The 13698-nt window shown below is 43.1% G+C and overlaps 3 protein-coding genes across 3 annotated transcripts; all 3 read right to left on the reverse strand.

The window, feature by feature from the left end:
- Positions 1-287: 287 nt before the first annotated feature.
- On the reverse strand, positions 288-4569 carry ctu1 (cytosolic thiouridylase subunit 1 homolog (S. pombe)). Its single transcript, XM_030060659.1, has 3 exons — positions 4369-4569; positions 1642-2142; positions 288-1500 (listed from the first exon to the last, which is right to left on the reverse strand). Exons 2-3 carry the CDS (start codon positions 2135-2137, stop codon positions 962-964), a joined length of 1035 nt encoding a protein of 344 aa, XP_029916519.1. The 5' UTR covers positions 2138-2142; positions 4369-4569; the 3' UTR covers positions 288-961.
- Positions 4570-4871: 302 nt separating this feature from the next.
- On the reverse strand, positions 4872-7418 carry crybb2 (crystallin, beta B2). The gene is made up of 6 exons (XM_030060661.1): positions 7414-7418; positions 6973-7060; positions 6531-6649; positions 5562-5694; positions 5315-5457; positions 4872-5172 (listed from the first exon to the last, which is right to left on the reverse strand). Exons 2-6 carry the CDS (start codon positions 7033-7035, stop codon positions 4983-4985), a joined length of 648 nt encoding a protein of 215 aa, XP_029916521.1. The 5' UTR covers positions 7036-7060; positions 7414-7418; the 3' UTR covers positions 4872-4982.
- A 3016-nt stretch (positions 7419-10434) lies between these two features.
- LOC115365576 (beta-crystallin B3-like) lies at positions 10435-13321 on the reverse strand. The gene is made up of 6 exons (XM_030060660.1): positions 13271-13321; positions 12620-12717; positions 12118-12236; positions 11759-11891; positions 11462-11604; positions 10435-11280 (listed from the first exon to the last, which is right to left on the reverse strand). The coding sequence occupies exons 2-6, from the start codon at positions 12692-12694 to the stop codon at positions 10995-10997; spliced, it is 756 nt and encodes a 251-aa protein (XP_029916520.1). The 5' UTR covers positions 12695-12717; positions 13271-13321; the 3' UTR covers positions 10435-10994.
- Positions 13322-13698: the final 377 nt, after the last annotated feature.

Below are 13698 nucleotides of genomic sequence, written 5' to 3' on the forward strand. Positions count from 1 at the left end.
AGAAAATATACTCATTTTCACTCTGGTTCAAAATATTGTGTATTTATATGAAGGCAAAATTGCAGTTTAATTAAAAATGTATTTATGCATGGAATAGGGGCTCTAGGGACCCACCAGATCCAGGAGCTTGCTCCATGTATTTGCTTGGTAAGCAGTCCAGGAATAGTGCAACAGAGCTTTGACAACACTGAGCCTAATTTATGAATAGTTAACAAATGTGTATCAAGAACGTAATTTTCAGCTCCCTCCTTACCAGAATAAGTCAAATTAGGAAAGACTGGAAAACATGTAGGACAACATATGTTTATTGCAATATATAGTACATAGAGCATCTTGCATTGTGAACATATTATTCCACAATAGACCTTTCCCTGAAATGAGCAGACTGGGAAAGTGGAGGTAGCAAAATGTAGAATGTTGTCACAAAAAGAGGATTAAAAGGTAGGCATACACAATTCAGTGTGCAGTAATTAAGTAAACCCAAATATGATGTACAATCACTTGGTTCAATAATATATTAAATAGAGTATGAATAACCTCATGTTGAGACAATATGCATACAACTATGCTTGAGTTTCTTCAGTCTTTGTGTGTGTTGTGTTGCATAGAAAAGGGGTTTTCAAACCTTTCATGTTTCGGACCCCCGTCATGACTTTCATTAATCAGCAGACCCTATTTGAATTGATTTTGCCGTTGGGACCCTGTTATGAGAAGATGATTTGGTATGTGTTAAGCATTAAATTGTTTAGATGTCATACTTGAACACTGTCAAAATGATTAAAAAATGTGAGACTAAAACGTAACCCCAGCATCAAAACCACTGGTATAGAAAGCCAATTAAAACAAAGAAAACAATTGTCATAATACCAGGAAAGATGTTCTACAAACTAAATGTTTAATCAGTGTCAGACGTGATGTCCTAATTGCCCACAACAGTGAATAAAAAAGCTCCTGATAATTTTCAGAAATCTACAGACTTCCTGAGCTTCCTCTCCTCTGCTTCTGTAAGAGGCTGCTTGGTGAGGATTTTGTCATGCAGGCGGTGGTGTTTCCCGATGCCCAGCTTTGGCAGGCCGCGGTTCAGCCCCTCCAGTAACACACAGGACTTACAGAGGGCCTGGCTGGAGATATACCCACATCGGCTACAGGTGCCCTGCACAGGCATCTTCACCCCCTCCCGCACCGACAGGTTCTCCCCAGAGTGGATGATGTCCATGATGGTGCTGGGCCGCACACTCTCGAGGTCCTTTAGGAAGGTCCGCGCATACCCACGGTAGGCGTTAGGAGAGTAGATGCACTCTGTGGAAAAGTAATCCAGCTTTTTGAAGTAAGCGTAGAGCACAATCTCTTTTTCATAGGCGTATTTCAGGGGCTTGCAGCGTGGCACAACCCCTTCACCCTCGCTGGCTGTGGAGATGGCAGTGCAGCGGCGAAGGCGGGCGATGTCACCTCGCAAGACGTTCATCAAAACTGTCTCTGCCACATCGTCAGCGTTGTGACCTGTGCAAAAACATGATCAGTGATTGCAGCAAATGATAACAAATGCCAAGTCAACATTTACTATTACAGCAAATCCAGCTTGATCATATTGACAGCTAAAAATTCACAGATTCATACTTTGATCTTTCTGTTGGGAGTTACCTGTACATATCTTGTCCACTTTGAGCATCAAGGCTCCTCTGTCCAGCGCCTGCCTTCTGAACACTCCACAGAAAGTGCAGTTGTTTTTCAGCCCAACCTGCTTCACTATAGCATCCATAGTCCAGCCGTACAGCTCCTCATAAGACACAATCTTCAGCGGCAGGTCATACTGTTGCTGGTTCCTCTTCACCGTCTCCAAGGAGTCGTCACGGTAACCTGTGATCCCCTCATCCACGGAGATCAGAATGAGTTTAAGGCCATAGTTGTAACGCTCATTTAAAACCTTCATCACGTGCGCCAGCACAGTGGAGTCCTTGCCACCAGAAGCTCCAATGCCCACAGTCTCTCCAGGTTTGAAGAGCTGCGCCGCCACAATCGTCTGATGCACCTCCTCCTCGAAGGCCCAGAAGAAGCATTCCTTACAGAGTGAGTGGCCCGTCTTGGGACGTTTCAGCATAGCGCGCCTCTCACCACAACTGCTGCACTGGACAGGCATCCTGACTGTTGGAGAAACAGTTGGTTTAATGGATACCAAATGTCAAAGCAGTGAGATTACATACAAACAAGGCCTTCTTAACCCTTAGATGCATGGCTCACCAAACCCTACACTCTTCCATGAGTGGGGTCAAAAATGACCCCAACTGAAATGAATGGGTTTTCCGCTGTAAACTTCAGAAATGTCTTTCATTTTAGTTAAAGATGATGATTTTTATTGTATTTTAGTCAACAAAAGAATTATTTCATGTTTGACATGTCCATTTATCACTTTTAATAAACATTTTATCAAAAAACATATTTTAAATAGGTCAAAAAAGGTAAACATCCAAAAAGTATCCCTATTAGAAACAATGTGTTTAATGCAATATTTCTTCATTTTGGTTTTAAAATAATGATTCTTATTATATTTTGGTCAACACAAGAATAATTTCATGTTTTCCATGTTCATTAATCACAGGGCTACTCAACCCATGGCCCAGGGGCCACATGCAGCCCGTACATCATTTTTATGCGGCCCGCCACTATCATATAATAAAAATATTATGATTCTATCTAATCTTTTTTAGGAATAAAGCCTCATTTTGTTGTAACCTGATCATTTCATCATTAATCATTGCATGACAATCTTTTATTCAGTGAGAGTTGGCCTTGGATGGAAATGTAGCTGTTTTCTGTATGTTTCATTCATTTGACAAAATTATTGTTTAAATGTCCAAAATAGGACAGACATGTTTAGCTTGCAGCCTTTGGACACAGCTGAGTTTTGCTGAGTGGCCCCTGAGCCATCTTAAGTTGAGTAGCCCTGATTTATCACCTTCTTTCATTTGATCAAAATATTGCTATCAATGCAACTATCAAAACGCCAACATTCATTGTTTGTCTGTCCATCTGTCTGTCTGTCTATGCACGTCCACACGTATGTACACACACACGTGTGTCTTCACTCTTCTCACGGTGAGCAGCTGTTACAAACTCCTTGTTTGTGGCTGTGAGTGCTGCACACAGGGTCACTGCATTTCCAACAACTATTGCTGGCTTTGCGATCTTTGTTTCTTGGACATATATTACACCTCCTTCTCTTCTGCTGGCCCTGTCTGCTTCTCTCCTGTGGCTGGATTGCAGCTTTTGTCATTCTACACCTTCCCATTGCTTCAGTGATGTAGGTTTGTAGTCATGGGATACCTTCCAGTCATCATATATATATTCTGAGGTATAAAAATGATGATAATACTTACATGTATGTTGCTGTGTAAAAATAACCTTCAGGGTGGTGAGACTGCTGGCATTAGATGTGTGGATCAACACTAGATGTATACCTGACATTCACAGTTGATAAAAAATCAAAGGTTCCTAGGGTTAACCCTTGAAATTCCATAGAAAATGCTTGGGGTCATTTTTGACCCCACGTATGGAAGAGTGGGGTATTGATATAAAAAATGCAATTACTTAAAAAATATAACAGTTAGATACAAATCCAAATGGCCTCATGTCAAAGACAACCTATTTGAGGAATACATGGAAGATTAAATGATAAAAATGTTAAATGACTAAGATATTGCAAAAAAAACACCTCCGGGGTCATTTTTGACCCCACGTATGCATCTAAGGGTTAAGACATGCAAACTGAGTCACAGACTTCTGAGATTCTTATTTTATATGATGTGCTGCAGAGCTGGTTCACCATTTCCACCAATGGAGTGGTAAAGTGTGAAATCTCCAACAAGACTTGTCATTCACTCTCCAATCCGCTAATGAAATACAGCTGAAATTATACTCTCTCACCTTGACGGGAAGACATTATGGACCTGCCTAATCTGCTAAATTAGAAAGCTGATTGAGATAATAGCTAAGTTTTACCACTCTTTCTGGCAACATCAAACCACACAAACTTTAACACTCTGCTAAGTTAATTTGATGAGGCATCTCTCAGTAGGCACATGTACTGCCACCAAATGCGGTGTGTACGGAGGAAGATAGCAGGGCAGCTAAGTGCTGTGCATGCCGAATTGAAGAGCTAAAACTAACGATTAATTTAACGTCTTAAGTAATCTTCGATCAACTATCTACGGTTTCTAGTCGACAAGAGACATTAAATCACGATAAATTCGCATGTAATTTGGCGTACACTAGCTCGCTCCACTCCGTAACGTGGGTTTCTAACTCGGGCTAGCTACCTATTAATTCCCACTAACAGTCAAATTTACCCAGTGTATATTTGCATGAACATACCAAATTTTCCGAGAATACGAAGTCTGGACTCCAAATGTCAAGCACTACATGAGCTAAATCACAAATTAACTTTCTTATATAAATAGAGTGTCTTATTCGACTCTGTCAGCTATCCCGAGCGGTTAGCTAGCACGAAGCTGCTCCTCGACGACCGGCAAAACAGGAAGTGACGTCACCGATTCTCGCTCGTAATCTACCTACAACTTCTCCCCCATAAATAACACATTTCACCTTATTATAGTCATAGAATTAATAACTCTCAAGTGTGTCATATACAGCATTTCCCGTACTATTTGAGAAACTAATTTAAGCGAGTACAGATTTGTTTCCTTTGGATTTTTTTCTTCATTCATAGACCATGAATGTGGTGTCATAAGACTTACAGTCCTATTTGTGATATCCCTACATGAAACTTTGAACTCTTAGCAGTCAGAGGACAAGACAAGACAGAAATCAGTCACGTGAGCAAGTGAAATGTAAACAATGAGGATTTATTAGTTTGCTTGAGGGGATGTCACTACGTCAACAACTGCAGTGGATATCAAAATGCAGTTTGTTGTTTGTTGAGGGAAAGGGTGTTGGAATAGAGCAAGGTTGCAGAGGTGAGGTTTCAATTACTGGAATGAGTCAGAAGCTTCGGTGGTGGGGTGGAAGGCACCCCGCTGGTGCCACTGCATGTCTCTGATGCGCCGAACAGACTGGATCTGAGGGATCTGGGCTCCAAACTCAGAGTTGTCCTTGTACTCCCCCTTTTCAAACAGGTACTGGAAGCCTCTGTAACCTGGATACTGATAGCCCACCCAACTGGTGCACAAGGGGCACAGTGAGGGGGTGGAGGGGAGGAAAACAAGGATTATTTAGACATGAAAGCCATGCAGCAGCCGTGAAATTCATGATAATAAGGGTTTTCTGCAAAATCTAAGATGTGCTGAGAGGCCTGACTTACGTGCCGCTCTGAACTCTGACAGAGGAGACCTTCTCCTGGTAGCCATGTGCATGGAAGCTGGGGACATCGTCATCTATGATCTCGATCTTCTTCCCCGCAAAGCTGGGGTTTTCATAAAGGACAATCTTGTGCTCCTGGCTGTCCTGTGAGGGCCACAAAGAAATACACTCTCAGTGGGTGCTTTGCCAAACATAAGGATCTCATCACCGCACGATGGAGACATAAAAAGGTGAAGCCACTTTTTTACCACTTTAATGGGGCGGAATGCAATGATGGTGTCACTGCGCCTGCTGTTGGTCCAGGAATCCCAGCGAGGATACTCCCCCTTCTCAAACACATACTGCTCCCCCTTACAGTTTGCCTGCTCATATCCCACCCATCTGCGAGGGCACAGGAGGGAGGGGAGGTGCACGAGGAAAGCAGGAGACACATGGCATTAAGGCTGAACACTGTTTCACACAAACTATTTACACAGAGTTGTTTGTTCCTCAGTGTGCAGGTTTCTCTCTCACATTTTCTGTCTCTGTCTCGCTCCCTTCCCAAACTCATCTCCCACATCAACTCTATTTAAAATGTTATACATCTGCACAACAAAGAACATATGTTTACCATAAGGTTTCTATAAACAGCCTTTCTACATTTGATGGTAAATATAGAAATATAGAAATGGTATTTACAGAAAATGATGTGCTGCTGGTCATCCTATAACAAGGTTATTTCAGTTATCCTGTCATTATATGTGGACAATGAACCATGTTTTGAAATTTTTACAATAGTTTGCGTGTTATGTTAACTAGCTAGCTAGCTTTGCTATTCATCTCAATCAGTGGAATTGATTGCCAATTGATTTGTTTAACACAAAAGTATAATATTGGAAATAACAAGTGGAATATTTACATTATGTGAGTATATTTTAACTTGGTCTGCCCTGAGCTCTTGAGCTATGTGAGGTTGTGTGTGTGTGTGTGTGTGTGTGTGTGTGTGTGTGTGTGTGTGTGTGTGTGTGTGTGTGTGTGTGTGTGTGTGTGTGTGTGTGTGAATGTTGGAAATTGGCTTTAAATGGCTAAAAACTCTCTGAGGGACGACCCGTCCCCAGCCACCACCCTTAAAACTGTGCCCCCCCACCTTTCAGACCATAGTTACGCCACTGGTTTGTATGTTGGGTTTTGATTGTTTTGTCTGCCTGGGGTTCTATCTTGTTGTGACCCACACTCACGGTCCACACAGCACCAGTATAGAGCCCACTTTCTCCACGCCTGCTTCCTGGAGGTTGTTACAGGGACCAGTCAGCTCATGGCAGCGTCCCTGGAAGTTTTCCTGCTCATAGATAATCAGCTGTGGGTAGACGGGAGGAAAGAGGAACAGCTTTAGTACCCTGAACAATGCATATCTGAGGAAATGTCAGTTGTAAGTGATGTTATTTTTGCAATAAAAATGCTTTATCTGTCTAACAATCCAAATGTAAAACAAATTAACATGAGGACAGCAGCTGTGCTCTTCTAAGAGACAAGCTTTTGGAAGTTTGGAAGATCAAGTCTCTAATAAAAACCGTAGACCAAAATCTAAGCGGACTAGTGTACAAGGGCTTAGTTCAGTGAGGATGTTGGAAATTGTGATGAATCAGTATTTGCTTTGTCTGTGTTGCCCTTCCTTCTCACCTTAAACGCACTAGTCCCTTGCTGTTGCTGCTTGGATGCAGGGTTCTGGTGGTCTGTGGCCATAGTGAACGGATGGGTAATGATGAAACTGAAAGGAAACACAAAGACAAATCTTAGAGAAAGTGCACAGAACCTGAGAAATATCTGTGGCTGTGCATATGAGATAAAAAGTTGCATGTGTTCATGTGACAAAGTGTCACAAAATCATGCTGTTGTTGATACCATTGTTATATTGGTTTTTTTCTTTCTCATATGCAAAGAAACAGAAGTTCCTCCAACTTTATAACACGCTCCTGGTTTTTGAAGCCTGGAATAATTTATGTACAGATTGAGCCTAAAGTAAAAGATTGTGATTAAATGCTAGCAAATAAATTGACAATAGTTTTACTAAATAGATACTTTATAAAATAAGATACAGAGTGACGGACATGAATCTCTTACCAGTACCTGTCTGTGCCAGTGTGTTTGTGATGGCTAGCTCCGCTCAATATATACGGGTCTCCCCGGGGTGGAAACTCTGCCAACAATCCCTTGTGTCCAAGCCAGCCTGCAGATCAGCCTGCAATAGGTCCGGCAAACAGAAGTGAGGGGTCACTGTACCACCCCCCTCCTCACCCCTCTTTACCCCCTGTCTCACACCCCCACAAAGTTATTTCATTAGTTGTCAATTTTGTCCAGCCGGTCATTGTTCGATATCCACATGATTCAGCACAACCAGTGCCAAGAGTCCCACACCTACAATGAGAGCAGCCTGTGTGCCATCAGAGAGAGGGACGATGACACACACACAGGCACAGAGAGAGAGAGAGAGAGAGAGAGGGAGAGAGAGAGAGGGAGAGAGAGGGAGGGAAAGGGTGAGGGAGGGAGAGGATTCACAGAAAGAGGCGAGTTTTAGTTTACCAGAAAGTTTGGGGCTGGCTGGAATAACATAATCTAACTATTTCTGAATATTTCACCTGAACAGGTGTAGGTTTATGCACCGTTTTAATTCTATGGAAGAGAAACACATTATCATTGTCCTCCGTTATTGTAATCACATGCTGTGCTGCTGCTGTTTGCCTGCAAAAGATACCAGAGGCTGAATGCACCATTACAACTTGTTGGCTGGATGTACCAGCTGTTTTTTTTTTTTTTGTTTTTTTTTGGCACTAAAATGCCTGGTGCCGATGCATTTTTACAAGTGTAAGCAACACAATGTATCTCCATATTGTCTGTTTTATCCACTTTTACTGAGGTCACGTAACAAGAGAGGTAAAGGTACTGAAGGTAACAGGGCACTTGAAACAAATTTTTTGTAGAAGCTGGAATCAAAGTCCAGTGATGCTGAAGAGAAGCTTCTTGTACAGCAAGGCATGTAGGTGATGTGTATCAACAGTGTGCTCAGTAATGACGGGTCAGAGTGGGCGTGAGTCACTCCTGACAATAAGCTGCTCTTCACTGTGGAGGATTAGGATGTTTTCAGAGGAGAGGTTTTGTGATGCTTGAGGTAGAGAGGTGGACCAGCAGCCAGACGGGGGCAGGTTCAGTGGGAGTGCTCAGGCGCTCAGTGAGGCACCGAGGTAGGCTGGAATTACATCCACATTGTTCACCGTCCCAGCTGCACTACACCCTTAAGCAAGGAACTGAATCCCAAAGTGCTCCTGGGCCGCTGCACTGCCTCCAAGCCTGCACTCTGACCTCTTGGAGGAAATACATATTCTGTATTATACAACACAAAAAGACACATTCCAGGCTCTGTTTGTCAAAAAAGCCCCTGAAGTTCCCTCTTCCTCTGTATGTGTGCTTGTATTTCTCAGACACTAAATCACTTTGTGTCCTAATTTTGTGTGCAGACACTAAAACTCAATGAGCCCATGTGTTTGTTATTATTTAACTGTTGCTCTATGTAGTGCTGTTTGCTTGCAACATCAAAGATGTCATGGACATTAAGTAACAGAGACTTTTATTGAGTTGAACTGGATTGAACTCAACTGCTCTGAATAAACAGACTTGTCCACTGTAAGTCCTTGTGGGAAACAGTGAGCATTAAGTTTCTCAAATTGCCCATCACATTATGTTTGAAATGCCTGCAGGACAAAATAAACCTTCCAGCAAAGTGCAGTGAAATAACAGCCTGGAATTGTTTAGCACCTGCTAATAATGAGTTTTGATTATGGCACTGCAAGTGTTGAAGTCCAAAGCCTTTTTATTGCATCCATAAATCTGATCAATGAAGACATTAGAAAGTTCAGTGTAAGGCAATGGATAATCATTTCAACTTAAGAATAATTTTAGTTAAATTGTTGTATGTATACATGTGAAATTAAGTATCAGATTATAGACTATGATTAAATATGATCTGATATGACAAATATAATCACATTCCTGGCCTTTATAGGTTTTGAGATACAGAGGTTTTTGCAACACTGGTTTAAACCAGGTGGATATGTCCTTTTTTTATCGGTGAGGGTGACAGGTTAAAGAATTCTGTGTTTCACTTTGAAATATGATACACACAAGATACACACTAGACTGTATGCCAAGTCCAGTCCATGTGAGTGTGTGACCACTGAAATGCGCCACTGAAAATGAAGTAAATGGCGACTATTTTGTTATGATACTGCAACATAGTTTCACATCATCTTAAACACAACAATAATTCTAAGACAGAAGATTATGATGATTCAATATTGTAGTATTATTATTATTCCTTGCGAATAAAACGATGTCTGCTGTTTTGGTTATATTTTGCTCCTGTTTTTATTTGTGCTCTTGTTGAACTTGCAATTCAAAGAGTGGCTGGACTTGGGAGATGGCACGTTGCACAGCACTTTGCAGCGGTGAATGCCTGGAGTGACATTAAGCTGTATGTTGTTCAACATCTGATCAGTTAAGTCATTATAGTGCAGGTTTACACCAAGGGCTCTGCTGAGGAGTTTAAGGGGGAGAAGAAGTCTTTAACTCTGCTGTACTGTAATCTTTTGGATTGAGGATCTTCTTCTTGTAGACAGAGACAGAGATGAGAGTCTGACACTACAGCCCACAATGCATATTCCAAAGTAGTTACTCAATATGTCCAAATGCTGACCAATATGCAAAGCCTTGAAAAGTCCCACTCTGTTCTCAGGTTTTAATCTTTTCAAATTCAGTGCCGTTAAAGAACACATATGGACAACAGTCCATTCTTTGAATTGTGCTATGTGGGACACGCTTGCTTCATTTTTTTGAAAAATGACACGCATTCCAATTAAATAATTGCTTGCATGTGCCACTTCCTCATCTTAAATAGCAAACATGCTCTGCAGATGGGATGCAGAGCACCGATATTCAACTTACCACAGCTCCAAAGGTTTCTGGATCACTTTCAATAGTTTGATATTTGAGTTTAAACATGTTTGAGAGAAGATGATTTCAGTTGCTATTTGTTTACCTGGAGATCTTTTCATGTGGGAAAAAAAACACAATGATGACTATGGAAAGCAATGCAGTTCACTATGTTTTAATAGCAAGCATACATATGACATCATCATTTCCATTGATGTTCAGCAGATGTGAATCAACGTATTCATCGAATAATTCATGCACTCCTAATGCTGGGCGAGGTTATGAGCCGTCTTTGAGACTTAACACAAGCAAAGAACGTGGCACACATGACTCGTGGAGTTATCCAAATAAAATGAAGTTACAAACACATCTGTAGCTTGTTGTCTTAATGGATGAATAGTCAGATGTACTTTCTTCCTACTTTAATGTCTCTGAAGTTTCTTTCAGCTTTACATTTCTGATAATGCTTTTCTCAAATCTTCATTATCCTAGATAATGCAGCTGACCAATACCACCTTGACGTACAAGTATAACATCACCGACAAACATGGCCAACTCCGGGTCAAACAACTTTTATTCGCCACTGAAACATACATAGCACTTCTCACTGGGCACAAGCAGCATTTTGCCATGGTTGGGGTAAGGCAGAGGGCGGGCAGTGGTGGCAGCGTGGGAGAGGCTGCAGAGGTGGGGGGGTTGGAGGTCGGTGAGGATCCTGTTCAACTGGCTCCGGCCGCAGCAGGAGGGGCCGGAGGCGCAGGGGCAGGGGCAGGAGCCGGGGCGGGAGCTGGGGCAGGGGCTGGGGCAGGGGCTGGGGCGGGGGCCGGGGCGGGGGCCGGGTCAGGAACAGTGAAACACCCCTTCTTGTGCCACTGCATGTCCCGCACACGTCGGATAGACTGGATCTGAGGTGCTGGGGCCTCCCAGTCGTTCCAGTGCTTGAACTCTCCTCGCTCAAAGATAAACTGGCGCCCTCTGTAGCCTGGGTACATGTAGCCAACCCATCTGGAGGAGAAGTTAAAAAAAATCTCTTAGAAGGTCTTAGAATATCCTCAAAGTGCAGTCAGACTGTGCAGTGGTATTGAAAGAACTAAAAAAAAAAACAAAAAAAAAAACAAGAGAAACACCAATGGGCCAGGAAGCAAAAGGTAAATGGGTGAAGCTAAGGGCAGAGAGGAGGTCTTACGTTCCGTTAAGAGCCTTGACGCTCGCTACACGATCCTGGAAACCATGACCCCACAAACTGGGCATGTCGTCATCGATGATCTCAATCGTCTTGCCAGTGAATCCAGTGTTATCAAACAGGTGGATCTTGTGTTCAGCACCATCCTGAAGAAGGCAGATAGATACAGGAATGTTTCCAAGAAGAACTTCATATTAAAATGTATCCAGTAGCTGTTGTATGGACTAAAACAATTATGTGTTTAAAGTGCGTGGTCAGGTCAGTGTGGGTGTCAGGAGACATTTGGCTGCAGTGACCCACCATTTTGAGTGGCCTTAGAGACAAGAAGGAGTAGCTGTTCTGACTGTTGGTCCAGGTGTCCCAGCGTGGGTACTCGCCCTTCTCCAGGATAAACTGCTCCCCTATGAAGCCATGGCTGTCAAAACCCACCCAGCTACCAGCAGACAACAAGAGAAAAGAGAAGAGACGATTATATGGAAGAACATGGTTTCTCAGTGCTAAACTTAATTCAGATGGTCAAACCTGACTATACCATCTAACATACTCAACTATAATACACAACTGACATCACCAAACAAACAGTATACTGTAAAAATAAACTTACTAATCAATCTGTGTGTGTGTGTGTGTGTCTCTTGAATGAAAGTTGCATCACTTACGGTCCTGACTCCACGAGCACAGAGCCAACCTTCTCAAGGCCCTTCTCTGTTACATCTTTACACTCTGCAGAAAACTCTGCCTTGCGGCCCTGGAAGTTCTCAAGCTCGAACAACACCACCTGGATCACACAGGGACACACAGAGGCATCACACAGCAGTCACTGTGTCAGGGGAGATCGGAAATGGATCGGCTCTTTGTTACTGTTAAGTGTTTTGGATAAAAGATGACATGAGAATGTCAGAATATGATGCAAAGACAAAGATCACATCACTTTTACTTTGCATTTTTGTATCCGGGGTTAGAAAAAAGTTGGAAATTGTTAGCTTTTGTCCCAGTGGAGATTCAGCAGCCAACAACAGCAGACTGTTGCTGTCCTGAGCAACTCACAGTGTGAATTTGTGTGAGTGTCTGCATGCATGTGAAGCAGGTAGACTTCAAACTGCAATCAATCCCTGAACAAACCAACTTTGAGCTCCACGGGTCAGAGGGCTGCTGCAGTACCTTGTATGTGGCTCCAGCTCCACCCTGGCTCTTCCCAGCAGCCAGCTGCTCTGGGGCGCTCTGCGGCTCCGACATCCTCCTGGTCCACTGCTCCTCCACTTTTGGCAGCAGCAGCAGCAGCACACACACCCAGGCAGACACAACACACATGCACAATCGCACACATGGGCACACATGCACGCATGCACACATACAGGGACAGCTTAAAGTCAAAGTTGCATTACAGAACTCACCCATGATTCAGAGGACTCAATTCATTCTGGCTGTTTAGAAAATAGACAGAAGTCACCTCACTTCAGAGTAAAAGTAGCTGTGCCATGTGTTTGTTGACCAGCAAAGTCTAACATACTGTGATCAATGTGCAACTTATACAACAGATAAGAGTTGCTTAAAGCAGACACTCATCAGTCCTTTGTTGATTCCATATACAATGCCTTTTCCCAAAATAATCCAGATTTGGTCTTCAGTGATACTAAGCTGAACCAGGATGTCACCAAAGATCATACCATACTCAGTGTCACTTAAAGGTTTGCTTGCCTCATGACTCACACTGGGCAACTTATTGGTAAGTCTGTCTTACACTTTCCATCTCTCTCCAATTCTCAGACTACTTGCTGATGATCACAGTGTGTCCATATTGAGGCATATTACCTGAGTATGCCTGCTAGGAAGCGATAACGTCCCTCTGTTGCGGTGCCACTTGGTGTTTGGTGGGGTTGAGCCATTGGAGGGCAGGGGTAGGGGGGGTATTTATGGTTTATTTCTGGCCACAACAGCAGAAAAGGGGGAGCTGTTGATACAGCAAGTCTGTCGCTCACATTGTGTCCATAACGCTGCCTCTCAATAGGCAGCTGTGTTGGCACACACTGCCCTGCCCGTCCGCCTGCCTGCCAGTGAGCGCTGTGTGCGGGCACAGGGAGAGGGAGCCAAGAGGATTCAGCAAACAGCTCTGCTCAGCACAAACACACACACACACACACGCACACATGCACACACACGCACACATACACACCCGCCATTTCTGACCACACCCAATCTCGACCTCAAACTTCCTCACACTGTTCTCACCGGTTCAGATT

This window comes from Myripristis murdjan, chromosome 9 (assembly GCF_902150065.1).
Source record: "Myripristis murdjan chromosome 9, fMyrMur1.1, whole genome shotgun sequence".
NCBI lineage: Eukaryota > Metazoa > Chordata > Actinopteri > Holocentriformes > Holocentridae > Myripristis > Myripristis murdjan.

Bases quoted from the DNA above. Each gene is read 5' to 3' on its own strand.
- ctu1 (XM_030060659.1), bottom strand. From the start codon at position 2,137: ATGCCTGTCCAGTGCAGCAGTTGTGGTGAGAGGCGCGCTATGCTGAAA. The intron at 1,501-1,641 runs GTAACTCCCAAC...GTTTTTGCACAG, and splicing joins AGTGGACAAGATATGTACAG to GTCACAACGCTGACGATGTG.
- crybb2 (XM_030060661.1), bottom strand. From the start codon at position 7,035: ATGGCCACAGACCACCAGAACCCTGCATCCAAGCAGCAACAGCAAGGG. The intron at 5,695-6,530 runs GTGAGTGTGGGT...GTGCCCTCGCAG, and splicing joins ATACTGGTGCTGTGTGGACC to ATGGGTGGGATATGAGCAGG. The intron at 5,458-5,561 runs GTAAAAAAGTGG...TGGCCCTCACAG, and splicing joins CATTCCGCCCCATTAAAGTG to GACAGCCAGGAGCACAAGAT.
- LOC115365576 (XM_030060660.1), bottom strand. From the start codon at position 12,694: ATGTCGGAGCCGCAGAGCGCCCCAGAGCAGCTGGCTGCTGGGAAGAGC. The intron at 12,237-12,619 runs GTACTGCAGCAG...TGTGTGATCCAG, and splicing joins GAGCTGGAGCCACATACAAG to GTGGTGTTGTTCGAGCTTGA. The intron at 11,281-11,461 runs GTAAGACCTCCT...CTTCTCCTCCAG, and splicing joins GTCAAGGCTCTTAACGGAAC to ATGGGTTGGCTACATGTACC.